This window comes from Gambusia affinis, linkage group LG01, assembly GCF_019740435.1.
Source record: "Gambusia affinis linkage group LG01, SWU_Gaff_1.0, whole genome shotgun sequence".
Lineage (NCBI taxonomy): Eukaryota > Metazoa > Chordata > Actinopteri > Cyprinodontiformes > Poeciliidae > Gambusia > Gambusia affinis.
Window position 1 is genome coordinate 38,548,182 of NC_057868.1, and position 27,984 is coordinate 38,576,165.

General features: G+C 35.3%; 3 protein-coding genes across 5 annotated transcripts; all 3 read right to left on the reverse strand.

The window, feature by feature from the left end:
• Positions 1-1,433: 1,433 nt before the first annotated feature.
• On the reverse strand, positions 1,434-15,285 carry LOC122835225. The gene is made up of 7 exons (XM_044124093.1): positions 15,129-15,285; positions 6,111-6,443; positions 5,768-5,953; positions 5,090-5,191; positions 3,520-3,557; positions 3,265-3,420; positions 1,434-1,849 (listed from the first exon to the last, which is right to left on the reverse strand). The coding sequence occupies exons 1-7, from the start codon at positions 15,166-15,168 to the stop codon at positions 1,691-1,693; spliced, it is 1,014 nt and encodes a 337-aa protein (XP_043980028.1). The 5' UTR covers positions 15,169-15,285; the 3' UTR covers positions 1,434-1,690.
• Positions 15,286-15,743: 458 nt separating this feature from the next.
• Positions 15,744-20,476, reverse strand: LOC122835231. The gene is made up of 9 exons (XM_044124105.1): positions 20,437-20,476; positions 19,378-19,698; positions 19,101-19,172; positions 18,674-18,745; positions 18,347-18,457; positions 17,665-17,766; positions 17,175-17,279; positions 16,397-16,434; positions 15,744-16,310 (listed from the first exon to the last, which is right to left on the reverse strand). The coding sequence occupies exons 1-9, from the start codon at positions 20,474-20,476 to the stop codon at positions 16,230-16,232; spliced, it is 942 nt and encodes a 313-aa protein (XP_043980040.1). The 3' UTR covers positions 15,744-16,229.
• Positions 20,477-23,263: 2,787 nt separating this feature from the next.
• LOC122835239 lies at positions 23,264-27,902 on the reverse strand. 3 transcript variants are annotated; one of them, XM_044124117.1, is made up of 7 exons: positions 27,839-27,902; positions 26,710-27,030; positions 26,058-26,129; positions 25,731-25,841; positions 25,093-25,127; positions 24,842-24,994; positions 23,264-24,455 (listed from the first exon to the last, which is right to left on the reverse strand). In XM_044124117.1, the coding sequence occupies exons 1-7, from the start codon at positions 27,876-27,878 to the stop codon at positions 24,264-24,266; spliced, it is 924 nt and encodes a 307-aa protein (XP_043980052.1). In that variant the 5' UTR covers positions 27,879-27,902; the 3' UTR covers positions 23,264-24,263. The 3 variants fall into 3 exon arrangements, with proteins under 3 accessions (XP_043980052.1, XP_043980058.1, XP_043980067.1); XM_044124123.1 differs by having other exon boundaries at positions 26,710-27,027; positions 27,839-27,893; XM_044124132.1 differs by lacking the exon at positions 26,058-26,129.
• Between the last annotated feature and the right edge of the window lie 82 nt (positions 27,903-27,984).

Sequence of the window (27,984 nt, forward strand, 5' to 3'; positions counted from 1 at the left end):
TTTGGGCTGATCTCTGGTTTAATAGATGGAATAAATGAGGATGGGAAATGTTCCCAGTACTGTTATTAAAACAATGATTAACAAAACTCTTTTTGATGGACAGTAGATTTTTAGGAGCTTCATTTTTTTTTTTCATTTTTCAGTTGAAGTGAAACTATAAATCTAAATTATTAGCATTTTACATTCTAGTGGATTATTCTTTTAAAAAAGGAGGTGATTAAGTTCAAATAATGAAATTTCTCTGCAATTATAATGAATAATGCTATTTTATTTATTTCCATATCGACCACAATAATGCATCCTCAGTGAAAATAGGTTTTATTTTATACATGTTCAACATAAAACAGCCAAACACCAAAACAAACTGCACAAAGGAAATCACTACCACAAACAACAACACCCATATTTATTAAATATTACTAACGGTCTTCAATTTAAGCTCATATTCTCTCGTAAAACTTTAGTTCTTTGTTTCACATGTAAACAGATGCATGAGATTACAGAAATATTTGCATCCATGTCGACAAACCTTTGCATGTGTGACGTAAACAACTGCAACATTATGTAGGTCAAAGGTCAAACAATGCATCTTTAGTGTTTGTTTTTTAGGAAATTAGGTCATTTTGACAGATTCAGTGCTCTATCAGGTCTCCATGAACAAATAATGGGAATATTATTTGCAGCCATAAATTTTACTAATATATTATTTTCAGTCATACTTAATTTGTTAGTTTTGTGTTTGTTGATTTGATCAGAAACGATTATTACAGATCGTACTTCTGAAGCAGAAGAGAAACTATTGTTCACGGAGATAAGAAGTAGTTTTAAATGCTGGTTGATTAAAAGCGGAACCATGCGAATGTTACTTGACAAGTTGAAAAAAAAAAAAACATTTTCTATAAACCACATCCTGTCTATTTACCGGACTCACATCAGATAAAACACAAACCCCTGAGCTGACGTCAACGTGAAGACTTTTCTAATAAACCAAACATTAATAATGTTTTATACTGGGCTACATTAGTAATCCTATTTCAATCACCACACATGCATGTACAATTATACCCAATAAAAATTATTCTTCTTTCCTGTACTTTTCTAAAAAGATATTTCTGCACCACTTTTTGAGCTGTTGGTGCAGGAGCATGGTTTCAGTTCCTCTTTCGTGCGTTTCCATCATGAAGAACAGATTTTAACTTCTGCCCTCATTCATTTAAATAACTTGAACTGTTTAAACTTAACTCTGTCAGAGAAACTTCTCCAGTTTCATGTTTCTTTCTCTTGACAAAGCTGATCAAATAAGCTCAGAATGTAAACGCATATTCACACATACACAGGAACGTAGTAATTTATATATATATATATATATATATATATATATATATATATATATATATATATATATATATATATATATATATGTGTGTCTGGAAGTTGCTTCGTTGTTTTATGCATACATTTTACAGAGTGCAATTAAATTACAGTTATTATAATATTTATTTGCCTATTTTACAAATGTACAACAATGATGATAAATATTGTCCAAATCTATGCATAACAATAAGAAAATGTTACAGTTTTAGCGACTGTTAGCTTGAAGCTAATCACGGAGCTAATGAGTTTGGGTTTTCTCTCAGGACAAACAAACAGCAGATCCACAGCAAAGCCAGTCTTGTAAAATAATGGTGGACTACAGAGAAGGTGATCCGTTGCCATGGCTACCAGAGGTTTTGGCTAACCGAGGTTCTGAATAGGTGACGTCATCTGAATCAGCAAGATGGCCGCCGTTCGATTTGGCAGCAACGTTTGGCAGCTGTACTAAAGAATACTCTATGTCTTCCTCTTTAGCCTGGAACGAAACAAAGAGAAAAATTTGTACATTTATGTATTGGAATGCTTCTACAAGCAGAATATAAAATAATTAAATACGTAATTATTAACTAAAAAGTTTAGTCAGTATGATTTTAAGTACATACAGTTCAGTATTTGCAGATTCTACTCAAATTCTGTACTTTTGTGGATTGTTCTGTGGAATATGACTCAAGGTTTTTTTGCAGTAAATTGTGTATCTGCAGATTATGTCTAAAACCCAGCTATGGAAGTTGAGATGCCTACACACAATGCTACATTACATCCTATTAATTGGGATTTGCTTATGTTTTGTACTGTGCATATTAATGCATATTAAGGTATATTTGGTAGGTAAGGTATAAATATTAAAGCAGGCATTTGTCTGAGTTTTTATAGTGTGTCTCAAGTACTTGGTGATTTGTGGTCTACTATAAATTATTTGTAAGTGTAGTTTACTAAGAGAAGATTAGTTTGTGACAAGACATGAAATATTGAGCTGTATATCCTGCTGATTTTATGCAAAGATTACTGATATGTTGTGTACAGTTTCTTTCTGCTTCCTGGATTTTATTTCAAACATTCCTGACAAAAACACCAACTTATGACTTTCTAAATGGCTACAAAGATGTAAAAATTTAACAACTTCACCAGCAGGTTTTTGCAAAATGGGGAAGGAAAATACATTTACTTAAATTTTCACTCAATCATGTAACCATCACATAAATAGATTCAAATGTACTTTTAATAACTGCAGAGAGCACACACGTTTCAGATGTGCTGACCAAAGCAGAGTAAAATACCTTTACTGTTCTCAGAGGATTTGAATAATCATGTAGGAGCAGCAGGAATTGAAATCTTACATGATGGGTAAATTGTTCTTTTTTTAAGCAAGTTTGCATGGATATCATAACTTTAAGAAGTTAAAGTTCAACCCAGATTAAAAAAATATTCACTGCCGACACAACAGAGGGTTTAAAAAGCTTAGAGGAAATTAAATCTTTTCTGAAGAAAATTCTGACAAAGATGATGTTGTGCTTGCTCCAAAGAAAATTAAACCGATTTGTTATGACATACTGGAAACTAATTTGCAAATCTTTTCATTTCACTTGCAAATCTATTCAATGCATCATAGTACATTGGAATTTCTTCCCATAGCTAAAGGGAAGGCAAAAAGCTGATGTTTAAAAATGTTCCTCATCTTATGAATTAAATCTACCTGAGAAATTGAAATGTTTTACAACAATCTGAAGACATGGAACATAAAATCAAACACTTGGAGCTCAGACTAATAGTAAAACTAGATGTGTGAATTTTTATTTTTAGCTCAAACTGAATGAAAATATAATACCTCCAGTCTCAGAGTGTAATTTATTATCATTATTACTATTTCTGTCGTTCCAGAGTCCCACTTACTTGACCCTGCGGTTCGCTGGCCAGGCTGTATATTTCGTTGCTCTCAGCTGCGTTTGGTTTGTTGGGTTGGACGTAAACGTAAACTGAAGATATTTCCCCAGCAGGAGGTTTGTTCTCTCTGTCCTCCTCTCTGATCTCCTCATAAACTGTGTTGATCTGCAGAACCAAGAGTTTAAATTGGATCAAGCAGCAGGTTCTACAATCTGACTGCTGCAGGATTAGAAAGACGATGGAGACGTTTTTAACTTGACTTACCGTTGTGAAGTCAGTAGAATCTATTTTCACTGGAGGACCTGAAAAACAAAACGAGGAATTATCTGATTTAAAGCAACATTATAAAACTGTAGGTAGCGAATAAAGTCAATATTGTGGGATCCAGATTTGCACACCTGCAGACTGAAATATTTTCTTATTTTTATGTGGCTAATTGTTTGGACAGAGTATAGGAACAGTAATTATTAAATTCAGTTTCAGTTTTTTATGACTAATGAGGTCATAAAAAACTTCCATAAAAAAGAAAACCAGCTGAAACACTGAATTCCATTATATCAAGAATAAAACACCAGCTGTATGGAGTTGCTTTAGAACCATAATAAATGAAACATTGATCAACAGTATTGATTTTGGTGAAGGCGATCACCAAAATGTAATGTTTGTTCAACTGTTGACCATTGGGTGTTTTCTCTATAACTTCATAATTTTGTGTTTTTATCTAAGGCACTTTGAACCGCCTTGCTGCTGAAATGTGATTTACAAATAAACTTGATTGATTGATTGATTGACCTATCTGTACTTTAACTGGGCCATTCTAACATAAATATTTCTTTAAAGTAAACCAGGTGTTTGGATCTTCAGTCCTCAGATGCTTTAGGAGTTGAGTAGCATTATTTTCTGCTTAAACAGCCATAAAATTCAGACTAATTACGCAATATGTTCATGTGAAGAGGAGGCGAACAGTTTGTGACAAGAAGAGGCAGACGACTTGAGGCGGAGCAAACGGTGAACCAACATCCTTTTTGAAACCTATGAATTTGTAGTGGCACGTTTCTCAAATTTCTATAAGAGGCAGAGCCAAAGGATGAGTGGATATTGTTCAGACAAAACCACTTTGAGCAGCTAATGAGGTCATGAAAACATTTATATTGTAGAGATTCCTACACAACTACTTTCATGAGAGATATTTGGGCATACTGGTGTACTTTTTGGATTTATCAATCATTTAGTTCTTTTTCTTAAGCTTATTTATCCATTTTAAAGTAATTCAGCTTTACACACTCTGTGTTAACAGAGTTCAGCTATATAGACAGAAACTGTATAATTGTCAGAAGAAATGAAACAACACTGGGCTGTTGATCACTGAAATCACAATAATTACAAAAACATTAAAACCAGTTCATTCCACAGTTTCTCCACTCCAACAATTACAAGTCCAAGAACATTTCAAACTGGCCGATTCTAAAGACAGTTCTCAGCTTGTAATGTTTTCACACCAACTTCCCACATCAAAATATCGAAGTTACAGTAAATGTTGACCATCAATCTGCTTCAAGTTTGCACAATTTCCCCTTCATATGCACCACAAATGAGAGCAGCTCAGCACAAACAACAACACTTTTATTAAATCGTTGCTTTTATGACAACAAAGCAGGTATTCTCCTGTCCACTGTTTAAATTTCTTGACTTTAAAGATTTTATAGTGAACATGCAGAAGTTCATTACAATTAATGAACAACATGTGGCGACAGGTATAGCTAGTTTCAGTGTATGACAGGTTTTTTGGGGTTTTTTTGCTGGTTGAAAAACGGTAGTGTTTGTTAAAACTCACCTTTCTGTTGATGGAAACGTTTCCTCTGGCAGTAAATCAGCAGAGCCGTCGCTAACAAGACGACCAGGACGGCCAGACTCAGACCCACATAGAGCAGCGGATCTGCAGGGATGTTAATAGTTAAGTTTATTTAGTTTATGACACAAACATGTTCCACTTAAACATGCCCTGTGCATTAATGTTTCTCCATCATAAGCTGCTCATTAAAAACAGGATTTTGTGTATTTAATTCACATTACACACATTATGTGTTTAATGAGCTTCACTGATCAGATTCTTCAGGTTTTTTTGTTGTTTTTAATCCATTCAGCGTTTTGTTCTGTCCAGTAAACTACGATTTCTTAGAGCTCTGTAAAAATTTTACACTTTCTGTCCAACATCTTGATTCTTTCTGCTTCTTCTTTTCCTCCCTTTGCTTCATAATTTCTGCTCTTTCTGCCTCTCAGCCATTGATTAAACATAATTCAATACTAAACTCCCAGACATTTTTCATTGTTTTACTAAATTTGAATCAATTAGTATCTGTTATAATTAATTAAGAATTATTTTTGTTTTATTATCTGGAAAGTTCTAACTGTGTTTTGAAGAACAGGTTCTTTATTTCTTAGTTTCTACTTTAACAGGTCTGAGTCTCTGATCATCAAATCAACGTCTAATAAACATGAACAGATGAAGAACCTGAAGCTGCAGCTGGTTTCTCAGAGAGTTTGATGGTTTCAGATGGAGAGAAACTCTGAGTTGATGTTGTTGTTCTAATTGTTCTCTTTGTTGTCGTTCTAATTGTTCTCTTTGTTGTTGTTGAAGCTGTAGGGAGAAAAGTTGATCCTAGAAAAGTTCTTGGAGTCGATTTTGATTTTGAAGAATCTGAGGATGTGAGAATGAAACAGAATCAAAACCACTGAGGTTAAATTTAGATTCTTCCTGGTTTTTTATTGATTTGTGTTTTCATGAGTCGCAGTTGGACAATGATGGCTTTGTAAATCAGATATCCTGAAATCTGAGTTTAACTCAGAAAACTCACCTTCAGTCACAACAAGATCAAAATCATCGTATCGAATTCCACCATACGTTGTATCTGAGCGACACCGGTACCTTCCTGAATCTGACAGTTTCAGATCAGTGATGCTCACATGTAGAAAATCAGATTCATAAAGACGTCTTCTTTCATATCTGATGCTGAATCTTTCGTTCTCATCTCTCTCTTCAGTTGATTCAATGAGAATGTTTTCTTCTTCACAAGTTTCCTTACAGAGGAACCTTTTCTCTCCATAGTAACCAAATTTACATCTAACTGTGATGCTTCCTCCTTCCTTTTCTCTGAAGGTTCTCACAGTTTCTCCATCCTGCAGAGCTGCTGAGGAGAAAAACAGTCAGTAGTTTCTGTCATTGTAGAATATAATACAAATTAAATAAATTAAACTTTTATAATAAATGTTAATTTAACCCAGATTCTCAGCTAAATTTTCTAAATTACTTTTTCTTCTTACGTTCTAGTTTGTTTATGCAAAAAAACAAGAAGTTTGTGAATAAAGCTTTGGAGAATAAAATCAAACATTTTTCTCTGTTTAAGTCTTTAAGGAGAGTTTCAGTGTTGCTGCACTCGATGGGTTTTTTCTGCTCTATTTGTCTTCATTTACATTAAAAATTATAAAACAAGCAGCTGTTTCCTCGTTTTCTTTAACTAGATGACTTTTTTCCAAGACAACAAACTCTGACTTGTATTGGATGTAAGTTTTATTAGTTTATTTTATATATAATACATAAATTACTACATTTCTGTGTATGTGTGAATATGCGTTTAGATTCTGAGTTTATTTGATCAGCTTGTAAAGAGAAAGAAACAGATGAAACTGGAGGAAAAGTTAAACAGAGTTCCGTTTAAAACTTTTCAACACGTTTAAAAAACTTCCTAAAAAACTGAGTAACTGAAAAGATGAAGGAAACTGATATAAATAAAATAATGTACTCACTGAGGAGGAAGAGGCAGATCAGAGTGAGACAGACCTTCATCCTGAGCTGCTGATGGTTTCTAACTCTGCTTTTCTTCCTGCTTCTCTGATAAACCAGGAACTTCTGCAGGATGCAGTTCCTCCTCTGAACACCAGAGGGCACTACTACTTTTACTGCGGAGTTAAAGTTTCTGTAGATTATTCCGCATCAGATCAGTTTGTTTTCCATCTGGGAATCAATTAATTATTTTAATTCATATGGTTTTTGCTTATTAAGCCCATTTTAATAGAACAACAACAAATAAAAAGCCAACAAAATTGTTCCATATTTACACATTAGGAAATGAGGGTTAAAATTAGAATATGTTCGAATATTAATTAGTTGACAGTGAACGTTCAAACATCCAATCCGATGATTTTATTCATCACATTCATGACTGTAGATCAGCAGCAGTGAAATGATGAAATGCAACAACTCCTCATATCAGGACAGATCTGATGGTTCCTGCATCTTCATCCTTTAATGAAAACATCTTGGAGGTCAGGAAGTGAAGTTCTGCTGATGCTCTCTGATCGTCCTGCCAGCAGATTTTCCAACAAAACATCTGGTGGCATTTTTAAGAGGAAAACAGAGGAGGAGTTTTCTGCATTTCTGCATTATAAGTAAAATCTTATAAAAATGTTGGTTCAGTATTCTCGGGTGTAGATTTTAGAAATGGACAAATTAAATTTTCAGTTTTGATTTATAAAAAATATTCTTTTTACATGTTTACAGTTTTCACTCTTAAGAAAATGATTTTTGTGTCCAATGCGTCACATCAAGCATGACAAAGTGGAAAAATAACTAAATTCACACTTGTGAAGTTGTGTTGGAATAAATAATACCAAATAAATGCAAACATTTCAAAATAAAATCTAACACACCAATGCATACACACTTGGAATTAAAACTGGCTAATATAAAACAATATAAAGGCTGTGAGGACATTACATGTAACACAAAATAAACTTCTGTTTCTTTATTGTTGTCTAAATCGGTTCTTAAAGGTTCTATTTGTCCGTTTCTGTGCATATTTTGACATTATCCTGTAAATTTGTTTACATCTAAACCCGTCTCAGTGCTGCCCTCTGTGGTCAAACAGTGTTACTGCAGTTGAGCTCAAACCCCTCGGTGTCATTTATCAGGGGGCGGGGCTTTCACAGAGGAGTTAGTTAAAAATTAAAGACGTGACAGTTTGTTTAACCAAAGTCTGAAAAAATATTCCTGCTGAATCATAAAATATATATTTTATTTGATACACAGATAAACTTGCTCAAAAGTCTTTTAAATAGAGAAAAAGCAGAAAACAGAAACATTTCATTAACCACCAACATATTGAATATAAAAAATAAAAATGTAAAATATGAAACACATGTATACATATTTTTGCTTTGCTAAAAACCTAATAAATGAAAACAATTTTATAAAAACAGTTACAGCACAGCGATTAGATCAGCTTTCAAATATCTTCAGTAACATTCAAATGAAGGAACATTATTTAAATAGGAAAACCTATTTAATAATTTAGCTCCTCTATAATTTATAGAAAACTTTCCTGTAAGTTTGATTTTTGGTCATTTTCTTGCAAAACATGAGACTAAATGTTTTTTATCTGTACTTTGAACTCTGATTGTTTCAGAGTTTAGTTCAGGAATGAACTGAAGATGTTCAGTTCAGCAGATGATTTATTTTCTGTCATCTTTTCTGATTTCTTCTCTCTGGGTTGATCAGCTTTTATTCTGTCTGACCTTCATTCTCTCCTGTGTTTTCTCTGTTCATGCTTCAGTCTCCAATGTTTTATTTAGTTTATTTTTTATTCTTCTTCCAGAGCTAAAACACTGTAAAGGGAAACATTTATGAAATATTTGTCTTCCATTTCCCTCTATTGTTTTGCATTTTAACTCATTTCTACTTAAAGCTGACATGTTTTGTGTTTTACCTAATTATCAGTTTGTGTTGACAACATTGAGGAGCCATGTTGTTTGGCAGAGCTGCAGCTGCAGCATCACATGAGCTGAACGGCAGCAGCAGCGGTTCTGGATCTGACTGATTTCTTAGGCAGACCTGTGGGGACGCGGTTGCAGTAATAAATGGATACGGATGAGTTTCTTTAGATCCTGCTGGGATTTTAGTCCTTTAATCCTGGGAATGTTCTTCAGGTTATAAAAGACCAACTTTGTAACTGTCTTTATGTGTTTTTGAAGGTTCAGTCCATCACTACATCCAGATTTCAGGCCTGGTCTCTCGTTTCTAGCTGTAATAAATGAGTAATAACCCTCATATGGACTGATTTTGGTTACGTCTCTGTTGCTGAGTCCATATCAGCAAAGCTCTTGTTCTAAAGTAATGGCGGAATAAAGAGGATTTGAACCGTTGCCATGGCTACCAGAGCTCATCTCTAACCGTGGTTCTGAGTAGGTGACGTTATCTGAAACACCAAGATGGCCGCTGTTGGATGCGGTGTCATCGTTCAACAACTGCACTTCAGAATATTCTGCTTCTCCATCTTTAGCCTGGAAGAAAACAAGGAGAAAAGTTTTAGTTTGTACATTTATACAATAGAATGCTTCTAGATGCAGAATTTAGAATAATCTACTATTTAATCATTCGTTATTCATAAACTCTTTCCATCTTTTCTGACTGAGTTTGATCTGTTTTGCAAAGAGGAATTAGCAAAAATTTCAGTCACTACATGTGCAAAGCTGGTAAAAAAAAAGATCTGCAGCAAAAGGAGTTTCAACAAGGCTGGATACTTTTGCACATCAAGTGTTTTTTTATTTTTTAAAAATGTTTTCAGTCATGTATAATTTTCTTTCTACTTCACAACTGTGTACCACTTTGTGTTGGGCTTTCAGATAAAACTTCAAGTTTAAAATGATCTGTTTTCTACAAGTGTGCATGAATATCACAACTTTAAGAAGTTAAAGTGAAACCCAGATGAAAAAAATATTTATTACAAACACAGATAATTTAAAATGCTTTCAGGTGAAATTAAAAATTAAATCTTTATCATATATATTATGCTTCTGCCACAAGAAAGTAAAACCAAATTTCTGACATAAAAGAAGCAAAATTGCTAATATTTTCATTTAACTTGCTAATCCATCCAATGTATTGCAGGACATTTTAATGGCTTCCCATTTTCTATAGGTCAGTTAAAGCAACTGGGGGAAAATGATTATCATCTTGTGAATTAAATCTACCTGAGAACGTGATGTTCACATTGAACCCTGTGTTTCCTGTTTGAGCCAATCCAACTCACGTCCCTCATTTCCGTTATTCCTCGCACCTGTGTTGTTTCCTAATTGTCTCCCTTATTAAACTTCTCTCAGTCACAACCACGGTGCCAGATTATCAAACGCTTTCAGCAAGTAGTTTTCCAACACTTCTACCTCACACTCATAGTTACTACCACGCTTTGTTCCTCGGACCTGCCCCTTTTCCCTCGCCCTTGTCGGACTGTTACTGATCGCCCATCTGGATTTTGACCCACGCCTGTTGTAGTAACTCCGCTCTCGCCCACTCCCACGGATTCTGCTCTCTGCCCCGATCGTGCATGACCTCGGCCCGTCTGACTAGGATTCGGATCTGGATTTGGTTCTTCTGCTGCCCTCACAAAGTTAACACGTTGCCCTGCATCAGCGCTTCCCTCCCCAGGCACTTCCTCCGGAGCTCTGCGGACAGCGCAGCATCTGCGCTCCTCTTTGTTCCTCAGCCGATCACTACAGAAATTGATCGCCAAACCAGGTTAGTGTTTCCCTTCACACACACACTAACTGATCCCTTTGTTGCTATTTCTCCGGTCACCAATCTCTCCTCTCCGCCCCCCTTCGCAGTGCTGCAGCTGACGATCCTGTGTGCCCGGTTTACGCTGCCTTTTAATAAATATCAGTTTACTGCTCACTCCTGTGTCGTGGCTGATTTTTCTGGGTCCCTCTAGTGAATCATTGCAGAGAAAGTTTCCTGGTTTGCAGGATTTTGAGAAAAAATATTAAATGTTTTCCCGTGAAACAACAAACAAAACAAAGACTTCGTCCACTCTGTGTGATAGTAAGACTACATTTAGTATTTTTAGCTCAAACTGAATGAAATATTATTATTACTGTCCTTCCACTTACTTGACCCTGCGGTTCGCTGGCCAGGCTGTATATTTCGTTGCTCTCAGCTACGTTTGGTTTGTTGGGTTGGACGTAAACTGAAGATATTTCCCCAGCAGGAGGTTTGTTCTCTCTGTCCTCCTCTCTGATCTCCTCATAAATTGTGTTGATCTGAAGAACCAAGAGTTTAAAATGGATCAAGCAGCAGGTTTTACAAACTGACTGCTGCAGGATTAGAAAGACGGTTTTACTCTGTTTTACCATTACGTCAGTGGGATTTGTTTCTGCTGGACGACCTGAAAAACAAAGCGAGGAATTATGACTTAAAACAACATTATAAAATTTTTAGAGTTGGTAGAGATTCCCTTTTTGATTTAGATCTGGACTTTGACTAGGCCATTCTAACACAAGAACATTCCTTTGAGCTAATGTCTGCAACTTCCTGCAGCGTTTTGATGCAACTCTGCTTCAACACATTCAAAATGTTGAATTACCTCCTTAGCATGTCAACAAGTTCTGCAGAGGCCTGGCAGACGAATGTTTTCCTACCACAGAGTCAAAATGATGAAATTATAAATAAGTGTAACTTCGGTCTGCTTTAGGTTGCACAACTTCCCCTGAAGCTTTATGTGGACAGAGCTCTGCACAAAAAGCTTTGCCTTCATGTAACGCCTTACAACAAAGCAAGTTTTTTCAAGATCACCTTTTATACTTATTGACTTCATGCAGATTTTATAATCTATGAGCATGTAGACAAAATAACTTTAGTAAAATTGTAATAAATGGAGGTAAAGTTACATTCTGTTGGTAAATTACATTTGGGGCAAATAAATGAACCAGGCTATGAGTTTAGTTTCAGGAAGTAACAGTGTGAGATGGAAACAGCATTTTTTTATAACTCACCTTTCTGTTGATGGAAACGTTTCCTCTGGCAGTAAATCAGCAGAGCCGTCGCTAACAAGACGATCAGGATGAGCAGACTCAGACCCACATAAAGCAGCACATTTGTTTCACCTGTTTTAATACAAATTCATATTTTTGGTCACAGAACCACACACATTAAACTCTGTTAGATTAATTCAGATTTATTGTAGTTAGATGTTGATGTCTGAAATTCTGTTGCTTTAACAAAATAAATTGTTGCCTTCTGTTTTGTCAACGTTGTTGATTTACAGACATGTAATAAAATCATTAACTTTCATTAACCAACATCATAAAAACATGAGCAAATATTTTACCTTTGAGCTCAGGTGATGTTCTGAACTGTTGGATGGTTGTAGATGAAGAGGAACTCAACCTCTGTGTTGATGTTGCTGCTGTTGTTACTGAAGTTGATGATAGAAATGTTGCTGTGAAAGTTTCCAGAATCCATTTTGGTACTAAAGTGTTTGAAGCTGTGAGAAATTAAACAGAATCAGAACATCCAAGTTTAAAGTTGACATATTTTCCATATTATTGATACCAATGAAGATGTTTGTCTGTGTGAGTCTCAGTTTGAATGTTCAACATGTATTAAAACAGGTGAAAATATTTCACCTGTTTTAATACAAATTCATATTTTTGGTTCCTTTATTTTTCTGTTTCTGAGCCACATAATTACACACATTAAACCTGGTTAGAGTAATCCAGAACTATGACATGTTGAGGCCTCTAACTGTTTGGTCAATATTGTTGATTTACAGCAATTTAAGAAAATTATGAAACATCAACTGTCATTAACCAACATCATAAAATCCTCAGCAGATACTTTACCAATGGGTTCAGATAATGTTGTGGTCTGTTGGATGGTTGTAGAGGAAGAGGAGGAAGAAGATGAAGTTGTAGCTGTGAGAAATGAAACATTCATGATACCAATGAATGTTTGTCTGTGTGAGTCTCAGCTGGAATATTTTCATTTTCATTCATTTTCCTTTATTTAACCAGGTAAACCCCATTGAGATCTAGATCTCATTTTCAAGAGGGACCTGGGCAAAAAAAATTTCAATACATAATCTGGTTACAAGATAAAACAAGTAATAAATATACACAAGTATAAAACCATCCATCCATCCATTTTCTGTTCACCCTTGTCCCTAATGGGGTGAGGAGGGTTGCTGGTTCCTCTCCAGCTACGTTCCGGGAGAGAGGCGGGGTCACCCTGGACAGGTCGCCAGTCTGTCACGGGGCAACAGAGACGTACAGGACACACAACCATTCACACACACCCTCACACCTAGGGAGAATTTAGAGAGACCAATTAACCTGACAGTCATGTTTTTGGACTGTGGGAGGAACCTGGAGAACCCGGAGAGAACCCACCATGCACAGGGAGAACATGCAAACTCCATGCAGAAAGACCCCGGGCCGGGAATCGAACCCAGGACCTTCTTGCTGTTGCCTTCCAGCAAGAAGGTCCTGGGGTTAGACCAACTGTTCCACTGTGCAGCCCCGTATAAAACCATAAAAACAATTTAAAAACAATGACACTGTTTTATGGAATCTTGTTGCCTATCTGTAAGCACTGCTCGAAATAAGTCCAGTGAGATCATTTCCGACATCTTAAGTTCTGACTGGAACTGATTACACGCTGTGGGGGCCAACACGCTGATTGCCTGCTTCCCTTTTTCAGTTTGAAAGCGTGGAACATGCAGAAGAACAATGTTATTGAAGCGTAGAGAACGAGAACTGACAGTTTTATGTAGAAGACTGCATAAATATGCTGGGGTTAGAAAGAGTAGAGATTTATATATCAGAATCCTTAAATGATTGTTTCTCTGTACACTAAATGGAGGCCATTCAGTTGGATGATTTAATCCGTTTAAAACATCTGAACTCAGATTTAAACCCAGTTTGAGGTTATTTGGATCAGAAGAAGCTGTCAGTGAGCAGAGTTTACTTTCAGAAACATGAAGGAACATTTTCAGGAGAGAAACTCACCTTCAGTCACAATGAGATTAAAATCATCATATCGATGTATCACTGAACCCAAACCACATCGGTACCGTCCTGAGTCAGTCCGTTTCAGCTTCTTTATGGTCACATAGAAAATATTTGATGTAAAACCTTTTTTTCCAAACTCAATGCTGTATCTGCCTTTCTGAGCTTTGTTTTCTTTTGTTTCAATCAGAATATTTTCTCCTTCACAGTTTTCCTTGCAGAAGTACGTCGGGCTTCCAGAAAAACTAAATGCACATCCAACTGTGATGTTTTCTCCTTCCATTTCACTATAGTGTCTCTCAGCGTCTCCATCCTGCAGAGCTGCTGAGAAGATAAACAGTCAGTAATTACTGTCAGATTAGGCAGCTTGAAAATAAAATATTTTTTAAAATTAAACTGATGATGTGAGAAAAAATTTACTCTGATTCCAACATTTCTAATAAATCTCCAAACTGTTTATTTTTCTAAACAACCTTCTGGTTTCTTTGTTCCTCCTTCGTTTTTATCTTTGTGGAGTCCAGCTCTGTTCTGCAGATTTTATCGCTGCGTCTGTCATGAAGTTTCTGGTATTGCAGAACTTTGTAGTTTCTGCTTATGCTTCTTTTTATAGTTTCTTTAAATCTCAAAGCAATAAAGTTGTTTTAAATTCACCAAAGCAACAAACTCTGAGCTGTAATTTACTTAAAATTAATTTTTAAGCATTTCTACAATTTTCTGGTTTTGCGCTGAAATATTCTGACCATGGATACAGAAAAGAAACTACATTTGTGCAACATTAATATTGGCTAATTTGTAAATAAATTAATGATTTGACAAGTTTTGCATAATTTAGATATCCTTAGAATGAAGCTATTTATATTTAAAACTGATCGACATGTTTTACTACAGAAGCCAACTGGATGCAACAGATAAAACTACTGAAACAGTCGACTTAAAATCTTTCAGCAAAGTCGAAAACTTTGTGATAAACTGTGAGGAACTGAAAGAATGAAGGACTGGAAGCAGAGAAACTGATATAAATAAAATAATGTACTCACTGAGGAAGAGGAGGCAGATCAGAGTGAGACAGACCTTCATCCTGAGCTGCTGATGGTTTCTAACTCTGTTTCTCTTCCTGCTTCTCTGATAAACCAGGAACTTCTCTGCAGGATGCAGTTCCTCCTCTGAACACCAGAGGGCACTACTACTTTTACTGCGGAGTTAAAGTTTCTGTAGATTATTGCTGATCAGATCAGTTTGTTTTCCTTCTGGGAATCAATTAATTATTTTAATTCATATGGTTTTTGCTTATTTAGACCATTTTAATAGAATAACAAATAAAAAGCAAACAAAATTGTTCCATATTCAAACATTAGGAAATGAGGGTTAAATTTTGAATATTTTAGAATATTAATTAGTTGACAGTGAACCTTCAAACATCCAAACAGATGATTTTATTCATCACATTCATGACTGTAGATCAGCAGCAGTGAAATGATGAAATGCAACAACTCCTCATATCAGGACAGATCTGATGGTTCCTGGATCTTCATCCTTTAATGAAAACATCTTGGAGGTCAGGAAGTGAAGTTCTGCTGATGCTCTCTGATCGTCCTGCCAGCAGATTTTCCAACAAAACATCTGGTTGCATTTTTAAGAGGAAAACAGAGGAGGAGTTTTCTGCGTTTTATTATAATTAAGGTTTTATAACAGGGATGTTTTCTATACTCAGGTTCAGGTTTTAGAAACAGGTAAAATATGTTTGCATACCAAGTTCTAAAAATGATCCAATTTACATGTTTGTAGGTTTTACTTCTTTAAGAAATCAGTCCAATGTGTCACAACAGCGTGATAAAATAAAAATAAAAATAAAACATAAACTCACACATGAGGTTTTGTTGAATTAAAGGACAGCAATTTTTCTAAATTTGTCAAGGAGTGAGTTAGTTACAATTTAAAGACATGACAGTTTATTTAGCCAAAGTCTGAAATATATTTCTGCAGAGTCTCATATAATATAGTTATTGGTTAAACATCTTCTGTAACATTCAATGCATGAACATATTTTGACCAAGTTTTAGACAAATAGAAAAGTTTTCTTGTGAAAACATGAAACGTAAAGCGCTCATCTCTCCTCTGATTGTTTCAGAGAGTTTAGTTCAGCAGTAAATTGAAGATATTTCCTCAGCAGATGAATTGTTCTGTCTGTCCTCTTTGATTTCCTCCCGTTCTGGATTGATCTGCAGGAAGAAAAAGAAGATGATGATGAGGAGGAGTTTTTAAAAAACTAATGAAACTCAGGTGTTTCATAAAGATTCAGACTCGCCTGACAGACGTCATCATACTCAGTTTCATCAGCACAATCTGAAAAAGTCAGTTAAAAAAGAAAAACACTTGGTGTTTATTGTATATGGAAAAAAAATGAAATAAAAATGAAAAAAAAGACAAAAGAATAAATGCTGGACAAAATGTTTTGACTAGAAAATATATTAAAATTTGATAAACATGCTGATTTATTTATTAGTGTTTAATTTTACAATGAAAATATTTGCTATGTTTTATATTTTTGGAATATAATTGGTTTAAAGAGGTTGAAACGTGTTTGATTACTTCACAATGTATTTATCTTGTTAATCTTAGAAAATCTAAGATGTATTTCTGTTTCTTTTGAGGTTTTCCACCTAAATCACTGCAGTGACCATCCAAACATAAATAAAGATGAGTCAGCTAAAACTGAGGCTCTTCATTGAGTGAAATCCAGTTGAAAACTTAATCATAGAAACTATTTTTTCAAGAGGGGAATCAAAACTTGACAACTTTCCAGGAACGAAAAGCAAAATCCTAGAAACTTGTCTTGTATTCTCTCTATCCTTCTTTTCCTTTAAACTTTTCCCTCCACATTTATTTTCATGAAGCAGTAACGATCCAGTTGTAAATCTGTATTAATTCAGGCAACAATTCGTAGAGATCTGAGCCGAACCAAACGCTGCTGATTGATGCTACGGAGCATGACGGGTTGATTTGGCTCTGATACAACAGACAGAAATATTTTCCAGAAATGATGCAGCTAAAACATTAAACTAACTTCAATGTTCAATGTTCACCTTTATTGATCAAGACGTTTCTCCACTTCCAGTGGAAAATAACCAAAGGTGTTGATAACAAGACGATCTTGACGACCAGAGACAGAAACACATAAAGCTGCAAACCTGCAGGGGAGAAAACAAGAGAACAGCTTGATTTGATCAGGACATTATTATCATTATTATTATCTTCTGAGCTAACATCTGATGATCTTTATCTTGTTTCATTTAAATGTTAATTCAATTTAAACTTTAATCTTAGTAAAAAAGTTCTGTTTCTGTAAATTTGTTGCAGAATCTCAATTTTTACTCCTTTCTCTTTAGGGATCCATCAGCTCTGACTGCTCTGCTGATTGCTCCAGTATGTTCAATGCCAACAAAAACTAAAATTATTGTTTGATTTTTGCTAAGGTTTGGACAAACATTGAAGGAGAAAACAAGGATGGAAAACAGTTTTGGTATAAATGTAGTTGTTCACAAATGGAGAACATCAGTTCCTATGTTTTCTCACCTTTGCTATTCATGGCCCTACTGTTCCAGCAGAAAATCACCAAAGGCGTTGATAACAAGACGATCTTGGCGATCAGAGTCAGAATCACATAAAGCTGCAAACCTGCAGGGAAGTTAAAGAGAGAACAACTTGGTTTGATCAGGACAAGGTGGAAAATGTTGATAGATGAAATCACATCACTAATTAAAACATTAAAACCAGTTCCTTCATGAGTTCCTTCACTACAACAATTGCAACTCCAGGAACATTAAAAAAAAGTCTGCAGTTCATTTTTCAGTTTCTTTAGTAAAAACTTTTGACAGGCTGATGTTTTCACACTAACTGCCCACATCCGAGTCTAAATGATGTTATGTTGATCAATGGTCTAGTTCAAGTTTGCACAATTTCCCCTTTTTTACCACTGAAGTTTTTGTGTGAGCAGCGCGATGCATGGAAAGTTTTACCTAACAAAGCATATATTCTCACACCCAATTATTTTTATCTGCTTATTTTGAGAAGATTTTATAATCTGTGAACATGTAAAAGACAAAGGAGCTCTGGTAAAATCACCACAAATAGAGACAATATTTTAGTAAATTATCGACAAAAAATTACATTTAGTGAAAAATAAATGAACCAAATTGTGAGTTTAGTTTCAGGAAGTAACAGTGTGAGATGGAAACAGCATTTTGTTAAAACTCACCTTTCTGTTGATGGAAGCGTTTCCTCTGGCAGTAAATCAGCAGAGCCGTCGCTAACAAGACGATCAGGACGGGCAGACTCAGACCCACATAAAGCAGCACATTTGTTTCACCTGTTTTAATACAAATTCATATTTTTGGTTCCTTTATTTTTCTGTTTCTGAGCCACATAATTACACACATTAAACCTGGTTAGAGTAATCCAGAACTATGACATGTTGAGGCCTCTAACTGTTTGGTCAATATTGTTGATTTACAGCAATTTAAGAAAATCTTGAAACATCAACTGTCATTAACCAACATCATAAAATCCTCAGCAGATACTTTACCAATGGGTTCAGATAATGTTGTGGTCGGTTGGATGGTTGTAGAGGAAGAGGAGGAAGAAGATGAAGTTGTAGCTGTGAGAAATGAAACATTCATGATACCAATGAAGATGTTTGTCTGTGTGAGTCTCAGTTTGAACATGTTGGATGATTCAATCAGGACGGGCCCAGACTCAGACCCACATAAAACAGCAAAAATATTTCAACTGTTTTAATACAAATTCATATTTTTGGTCACAGAACCACACACTTTAAACTCTGTTAGATTAATTCAGATTTATTGTAGTTAGATGTTGATGTCTGAAATTCTGTTGCTTTAACAAAATAAATTGTTGCCTTCTGTTTTGTCAACGTTGTTGATTTACAGAGATTTAATAAAATCATCAACTGTCATTAACCAACAATATAAAATCCTCAGCAGATACTTTACCAATGGGTTCAGATAATGTTGTGGTCTGTTGGATGGTTGTAGAGGAAGAGGAGGAGGAAGATGAAGTTGTAGCTGTGAGAAATGAAACATTCATGATACCAATGAAGATGTTTGTCTGTGTGAGTCTCAGTTTGAACATGTTGGATGATTTAATCCGTTTAAAACATCTGAACTCAGATTTAAACCCAGTTTGAGGTTATTTGGATCAGAAGAAGCTGTCAGTGAGCAGAGTTTACTTTCAGAAACATGAAGGAACATTTTCAGGAGAGAAACTCACCTTCAGTCACATCCAGATGAAATTCATGATCTAGAGATCGGTCTTTACCCAAACCACATCGGTATCGTCCTGAATCAGATGGTTTCAGCTCCAAGATGCTCACATAGAGAACAGGTGAAGTATAATATGATTCATAGATAGTCTGGTATCTGCCTTTCTGAGCGATGTCTTCTGATGTTTCAATCAGAATATTTTCTCCTTCACAGTTTTCCTTACAGAAGAAGATCGGGTTTTCAGAGAAATTAAATTTACATTCAACTATGATGTTTTCTCCTTCCATTCTTGCATGAGTTTCTGCAGCGTCTCCATTCTTTAGAGCTGCTGAGAAGATAAACAGTCAGTAGTTACTGTGATATTCAGCAGCTTGAAGAGAAAATATGTTTTATAAATATAACTGAAGATGTGAGAATAAGTTAACATTGGTTCCAACATTTTAAACTAATTCTAATAAATTCCCCAAACATTCATGTTGCACATCAACCTTCTGGTTTCTTTGTTCCACCTGCTTAAATCTTCAACAGCAACTCAAAGCTGGTTTAAAAGCTAAAAAGTTAACATCATTTAGTTTTTATCACTGCATCTGTGATGAAATTTTGGTTTTGCATAACTTTGTTGTTTCCGTTTATTCTCCTTTTCAACTTCTTTAAATCTGACAAAAATATATTTTTCTAGTTCTCTAAAGCAACAAACTCTGAGCTCAAAACAAAACTGAACATTTTGTTTATTTAGATCTACATTTTAACAACTACTAGATGGTTAGTTTGCTGTTTTTGTGGTGAAATAATTTTACTTTGCGTCCAGAAAGGAAACTGTGCATTCATGCAACATGGATAGTTGCTACTTTGCAAATATATTAGTGATTTGAAAAGCTTAAAATAATTCAATTAACTTTGGAATTATGTTACTTATACTTGAACAGATCAACATCTTTTACCACAGAAACAGAATCGGCTTCAAATCTTTCAACCAAGTTGAAATTCTTCCTGATAAACTGAAAGGAACTGAAGAGATGAAGGACTGAACGCAGAGAAACTGATATAAATAAAATAATGTACTCACTGAGGAAGAGGAGGCAGATCAGAGTGAGACAGACCTTCATCCTGAGCTGCTGATGGTTTCTAACTCTGTTTCTCTTCCTGCTTCTCTGATAAACCAGGTACTTCTCTGCAGGATGCAGTTCCTCCTCTGAACACCAGAGGGCACTACTACTTTTGCTGCAGAGAAAGTTTTCGTCAGAACCTTTGAATTACGACTCATTGGAAGAAAGTACATCTGAAATTTTTAAGACTGTAAAGTTTAAACTAAAGTGTTTACTTTTTGTTTCAGGAAACAAAACGTAAAGTCATTCTTTATGAAGAACGTTGCTAAAATAAACACAAGGACTCAACGCTGATAGTCAACTTCAATCTGATCAGATCTGATCAGATCAATCACACAAGACACTATCTAAAACATTCAACATGCTGATGTAATTCTGTAATAAGATGATAATTAAGTTATTTTAAAAAATAGTTATTAGGTGTATCTATTGAGTTAATCGATGTATAACCAATGCATATAAGATGATCAGAACTCCTTACAGGAGTGAAATAAGTTAATTAACAAACATGGGAGGTCTTCTCCCCACTGTGGCTGTGTGCATGCTCAGGATGTGATTGCACAATCAACAACAGTGCAACCGATTATTTACTGTTGCTATTTGCTCACCCAGGAGGAATGAAGGCTGCAAGTCAGTGACTTGATGCAATCTGAAAACTTTTCAAGCTAATGTGAATAATGACCTGAGCTTAATGCAGTATTTTGTAACTACAATCAATTGTAGTTTGAATTGAATGGAAATTAGTTTTCTTGTAAAGTTTCTTGTGAATTGGTGCTATATAAAAAACCTGAATTGAATTAAAAGAAACAGAAACAGACGGCCACAAAGATGAGCTTCAATGTTTTGACTTTTGAAAACTTTGGTTAATATTGTTGATTTACAGCAACGTGAAAAAATTTTTGTCACATGAACTGATATTTTACGTTTGGGTTCAGTTGGTGTTCTGGTCGTTGGGTAATTTCGTTTGAGGAGGAGGAAGAAAAGGCAAATTTTAAACTTTAGACTTTATTGTCCAAGAGGTAAATTATTTTGGACTCCAATTACCAAGGTGGGCAAAGTATCTAAAAAATGTACTCGGGTAAGGGCAGCACTACTTCAACATATTTTCCCTGAAGTAAAAGTGAAAAGTAGTTGTCCAGGAAAGAACTCCAGTAAAAATAAAAACTTATTTGGTAAAAAGTCTGCAGAGTGGCTTGATATTTAAATGTAATTCATAATCCATCCATCCATCCATTTTCTGTTCAGCCTTTGTCCCTAAAGGGGTCAGGAGGGTTGCTGGTTCCTCTCCAGCTACGTTCTGGGCGAGAGGCGGGGTCACCCTGGACAGGTCGCCAGTCTGTCGCAGGGCAACACAGAGACATACAGGACACACAACCATTCACACACACACAGACTTTAGAGAGACCAATTAACCTGACAGTCATGTTTTTGGACTGTGGGAGGAAGCCGGAGAACCCGGAGAGAACCCACCATGCACAGGGAGAACATGCAAACTCCATGCAGAAAGATCCCGGGCCGGGAATCGAACCCAGGACCTTCTTGCTGCAAGGCAACAGCTCTACCAACTGCGCCACTGTGCAGCCTCTACTACTTTCACCGTACAGTTAAAGTTTCTGTAGATTATTCCGCATCAGATCAGTTTGTTTTCCATGGAGGAATCAATTAATTGTTATAATTAATATTGTTCCTGCTCATTTAGACCATTATTATGGAACAACAACACAATAGTTTTATATTCAAACATTAGAAAATGAGGGTTAAATTTAGAATATTTTAGAATATTAATTAGTTGACAGTGAACCTTCAAACATCCAAACAAATGATTTTATTCATCACATTCATGACTGTAGATCAGCAGCAGTGAAATTATGAAATGCAACAACTCCTCATATCAGGACAGATTGATGGTTCCTGGATCTTCATCCTTTAATAAAAACATCTTGGAGGTCAGGAAGTGAAGTTCTGCTGATGCTCTCTGATCGTCCTGCCAGCAGATTTTCCAACAAAACATCTGGTTGCATTTTTAAAAGGAAAACAGAGGAGGAGTTTTCTGCATTTTATTATAAGTAAAATTTTAGAAAAATGTTGGTTCAGTATTCTCGGGTATAGATTTTAGAAATGGACAAATTAAATTTTCAGTTTTGATTTATAAAAAATATCTTTTTACATGTTTACAGTTTTCACTCTTAAGAAAATGATTTTTTTTTTCCTTTTTTTTGAGATTTAAGGTCCAATGTGTCACATCAAGCATGACAAAATGAAAAAATAACTAAATTCACACTTGTGAAGTTGTGTTGGAATAAGTAATACCAAATAAATGCAAACATTTTAAAATAAAATCTAAAACAGCAATACATACATACTTGGAATTAAAACTGGCTAATATAAAACAATATAAAGACTGTGAGGACAATACATGTAACACAAAATAAACTTTTGTTTCTTTATTGTTGTCTAAATCGGTTCTTAAAGGTTCTATTTGTCCGTTTCTGTACATATTTTGACATTAAATTTGTTTACATCTAAACCCGTCTCAGTGCTGCCCTCTGTGGTCAAACAGTGTTACTGCAGTTGGGCTCAAACCCCTCGGTGTCATTTATCAGGGGGCGGGGCTTTCACAGAGGAGTTAGTTAAAAATTAAAGACGTGACAGTTTGTTTAACCAAAGTCTGAAAAAATATTCCTGCTGAATCATAAAATATATATTTTATTTGATCCACAGCAAATCTTGTTCAAAATCTTTTAAATAGAGAAAAAGCAGAAAACAGAAACATTTCATTAACCACCAACATGTTGAATATAAAAAAATAAAACAATAAAAATGTAAAATATGAAACAGGTGTATACATATTTTTGCTTTGCTAAAAACCTAATAAATAAAAACAATTTTATAAAAACAGTTACAGCACAGCGATTAGATCAGCTTTCAAATATCTTCAGTAACATTCAATGAAGGAACATTATTTAAATAGGAAAACCTATTTAATAATTTAGCTCCTCTATAATTAATAGGAAACTTTTCTGTAAGTTTGATTTTTGGTCATTTTCTTGCAAAAACATGAGACTAAATGTTTTTTATCTGTACTTTGAACTCTGATTGTTTCAGAGTTTAGTTCAGGAATGAACTGAAGATGTTCAGTTCAGCAGATGATTTATTTTCTGTCCTCTTTTCTGATTTCTTCTCTCTGGGTTGATCAGCTTTTATTCTGTCTGACCTTCATTCTCTCATGTGTTTTCTGTGTTTATGCTTCAGTCTCCAATGTTTTATTTAGTTTATTTTTTATTCTTCTTCCAGAGCTGAAACACTGTAAAGGGAAACATTTATGAAATATTTGTCTTCCATTTCCCTCTATTGTTTTGCATTTTAACTCATTTCTACTTAAAGCTGACTTGTTTTGTATTTTATCTAATTATCAGTTTATTTTGATAACATTGAGGAGCCATGTTGTTTGGCAGAGCTGCAGCTGCAGCATCACATGAGCTGAACGGCAGCAGCAGCGGTTCTGGATCTGACTGATTTCTTAGGCAGACCTGTGGGGAAGCGGTTGCAGTAATAAATGGATACGGATGAGTTTCTTTAGATCCTGCTGGGATTTTAGTCCTTTAATCCTGGGAATGTTCTTCAAGTTATAAAAGACCGACTTTGTAACTGTCTTTATGTGTTTTTGAAGGTTCAGTTCATCACAACATCCAGATTTCAGGCCTGGTCTCTCGTTTCCAGCTGTAATTAATGAGTAATAACCCTCATATGGACTGATGTTGGTTACGTCTCTGTTGCTGAGTCCATATCAGCAAAGCTCTTGTTCTAAAGTAATGGTGGAATAAAGAGGATTTGAACCGTTGCCATGGCTACCAGAGCTCATATCTAACCGAGGTTCTGGGTAGGTGACGTTATCTGAAACACCAAGATGGCCGCTGTTGGATCCGGTGTCATTGTTCACCAACTGCACTTCAGAATATTCTGCTTCTCCATCTTTAGCCTGGAAGAAAACAAAGAGAAAAGTTTTAGTTTGTACATTTACACATTGCAATGCTTCTAGAAGCATCTACAACATCTAGGACAGAAAATAAGCAAAATTGCAAATATTTTCATTTAACTTGCTAATTCATCCAATGTATTGCAGGACATTTTAATGACTTCCCATTTTCTGTAAGTCAGTTAAAGCAACTGGGGAAAAATGATTATCATCTTGTGAATTAAATCCACCTGAGAAAGTTTCCTTGTTTGCAGGATTTTGAGCAAAAATATTAAATGTTTTCCCGTGAAACAACAAAGACTTCGTCCACTCTGTGTGATAGTAAAACTATATTTAGTGTTTTTACCTCAAACTGAATGAAATATTATTATTACTGTCCTTCCACTTACTTGACCCTGCGGTTCGCTGGCCAGGCTGTATATTTCGTTGCTCTCAGCTGCGTTTGGTTTGTTGGGTTGGACGTAAACATAAACTGAAGATATTTCCCCAGCAGGAGGTTTGTTCTCTCTGTTCTCTCTGATCTCCTCATAAACTGTGTTGATCTGCAGAACCAAGAGTTTAAATTGGATCAAGCAGCAGGTTCTACAAACTGACTGCTGCAGGATTAGAAAGAGATTGAGACGTTTATAACTTGACTTACCGTTAAGTCAGTGGGATTTGTTTCTTTTGGACGACCTGAAAAACAAAACAAGAAATTGACTTAAAACAATATTATAACATTTTTAGAGTTAGTAGAGATTCCCTTTTTGATTTAGATCTGGACTTTGACTAGGCCATTCTAACACAAGAACATTCCTTTGAGCTAATGTTTGCAACTTCCTGCAGTGTTTTGATGCAACTCTGCTTCAACACATTGAAAATGTTGAATTACCTCGTTAGCATGTCAACAAGTTCTGCAGAGGCCTGGCAGACGAATGTTTTCCTACCACAGAGTCAAAATGATGAAATTACAAATAAGTGTAACTTCTGTCTGCTTTAGGTTGCGCAACTTCCCCTGAAGCTTTATGTGGACAGAGCTCTGCACAAAAAGCTTTGCCTTCATGTAACACCTTATAACAAAGCAAGTTTTTTCAAGATCACCTTTTATACTTATTGACTTCATGCAGATTTTATAATCTATGAGCATGTAGACAAAATAACTTTAGTAAAATTGTAATAAAGGGAGGTAAAGTTACATTCTGTTGGTAAATTACATTTGGGGCAAATAAATGAACCAGGCTGTGTGTTTAGTTTCAGGAAGTAACAGTGAGATGGAAACAGCAGTTTGTTAAAACTCACCTTTCTGTTGATGGAAACGTTTCCTCTGGCAGTAAATCAGCAGAGCCGTCGCTAACAAGACGATCAGGACGGGCAGACTCAGACCCACATAAAGCAGCACATTTGTTTCACCTGTTTTAATACAAATTCATATTTTTGGTTCTTTACTTTTTCTGTTTCTGAGCCACATAATTACACACATTAAACCTGGTTAGAGTAATCCAGAACTATGACATGTTGAGGCCTCTAACTGTTTGGTCAATATTGTTGATTTACAGCAATTTAAGAAAATTATGAAACATCAACTGTCATTAACCAACATCATAAAAACCTCAGCAGATACTTTACCAATGGGTTCAGATAATGTTGTGGTCTGTTGGATGGTTGTAGAGGAAGAGGAGGAAGAAGATGAAGTTGTAGCTGTGAGAAATGAAACATTCATGATACCAATGAAGATGTTTGTCTGTGTGAGTCTCAGTTTGAATGTTCAACATGTATTAAAATAGGTGAAAATTGTTCACCTGTTTAAATACAAATTCATATTTTTGGTTCCTTACTTTTTCTGTTTCTGAGCCACATAATTACACACATTAAACCTGGTTAGAGTAATCCAGAACTATAACTGTTTGGCCAATATTGCTGATTTACAGCAATTTAAGAAAATCATGAAACATCAACTGTCATTAACCAACATCATAAAATCCTCAGCAGATACTTTACCAATGGGTTCAGATAATGTTGTGGTCTGTTGGATGGTTGTAGAGGAAGAGGAGGAAGAAGAAGATTAAGTTGTAGCTGTGAGAAATGAAACATTCATGATACCAATGAAGATGTTTGTCTGTGTGAGTCTCAGTTTGAACATGTTGGATGATTTAATCCGTTAAAAACATCTGAACTCAGATTTGAACCCAGTTTGAGGTTATTTGGATCAGAAGAAGCTGTCAGTGAGCAGAGTTTACTTTCAGAAACATGAAGGAACATTTTCAGGAGAGAAACTCACCTTCAGTCACATCCAGATGAAATTCATGATCTAGAGATCGGTCTTTACCAAAACCACATCGGTATCGTCCTGAATCAGATGGTTTCAGCTCCAAGATGCTCACATGGAGAACAACTGAAGTATAATATGATTCATAGAAAGTCTGGTATCTGCCTTTCTGAGCGATGTCTTCTGCTGTTTCAATCAGAATATTTTCTCCTTCACAGTTTTCCTTACAGAAGAAGATCGGGTTTTCAGAGAAATTAAATTTACATTCAACTGTGATGTTTTCTCCTTCCATTCTTGCATGAGTTTCTGCAGCGTCTCCATCCTTTAGAGCTCCTGAGAAGATAAACAGTCAGTAGTTACTGTGATATTCAGCAGCTTGAAGAGAAAATATGTTTTATAAATATAACTGAAGATGTGAGAATAAGTTAACATTGGTTCCAACATTTTAAACTAATTCTAATAAATTTCCCAAACATTCATGTTGCACATCAACCTTCTGGTTTCTTTGTTCCACCTGCTTAAATCTTCAGCAGCAACTCAAAGCTGGTTTAAAAGCTAAAAAGTTAACATCATTTAGTTTTTATATTTTTATATTACTGTTCTGTCCTGCACTTTTATCACTGCATCTGTGATGAAATTTTTGGTATTGCACAACTTTGTTGTTTCCGTTTATTCTCCTTTTCAACTTCTTTAAATCTGACAAATATATTTTTTTCTCGTTCTCTAAAGCTTTAAACTCTGAGCTCAAAACAAAACTGAACATTTTGTTTATTTAGATCTACATTTTAACAACTACTAGATGGTTAGTTTGCTGTTTTTGTGGTGAAATAATTTTACTTTGCATCCAGAAAGGAAACTGTGCATTCATGCAACATGAATAGTTGCTATTTTGCAAATATATTAGTGATTTGAAAAGCTTAATATAATTAAATTAACTTTGGAATTATGTTATTTATACTTGAACAGATCAACATCTTTTACCACAGAAACCAACAGGAAGCAGGAGAGGAAACTACAGAGAAACAGAATCGGCTTCAAACCTTTCAACCAAGTTGAAATTCATCCTGGTAAACAGCGAGAAGGTGAAAGGATGAAGGACTGAAAGCAGAGAAACTGATATAAATAAAAATAATGTACTCACTGAGGAAGAGGAGGCAGATCAGAGTGAGACAGACCTTCATCCTGAGCTGCTGGTGGTTTCTAACTCTGCTTCTCTTCCTGCTTCACTGATAAACCAGGAACTTCTCCACAGGATGCAGTTCCTCCTCTGAACACCAGAGGGCACCC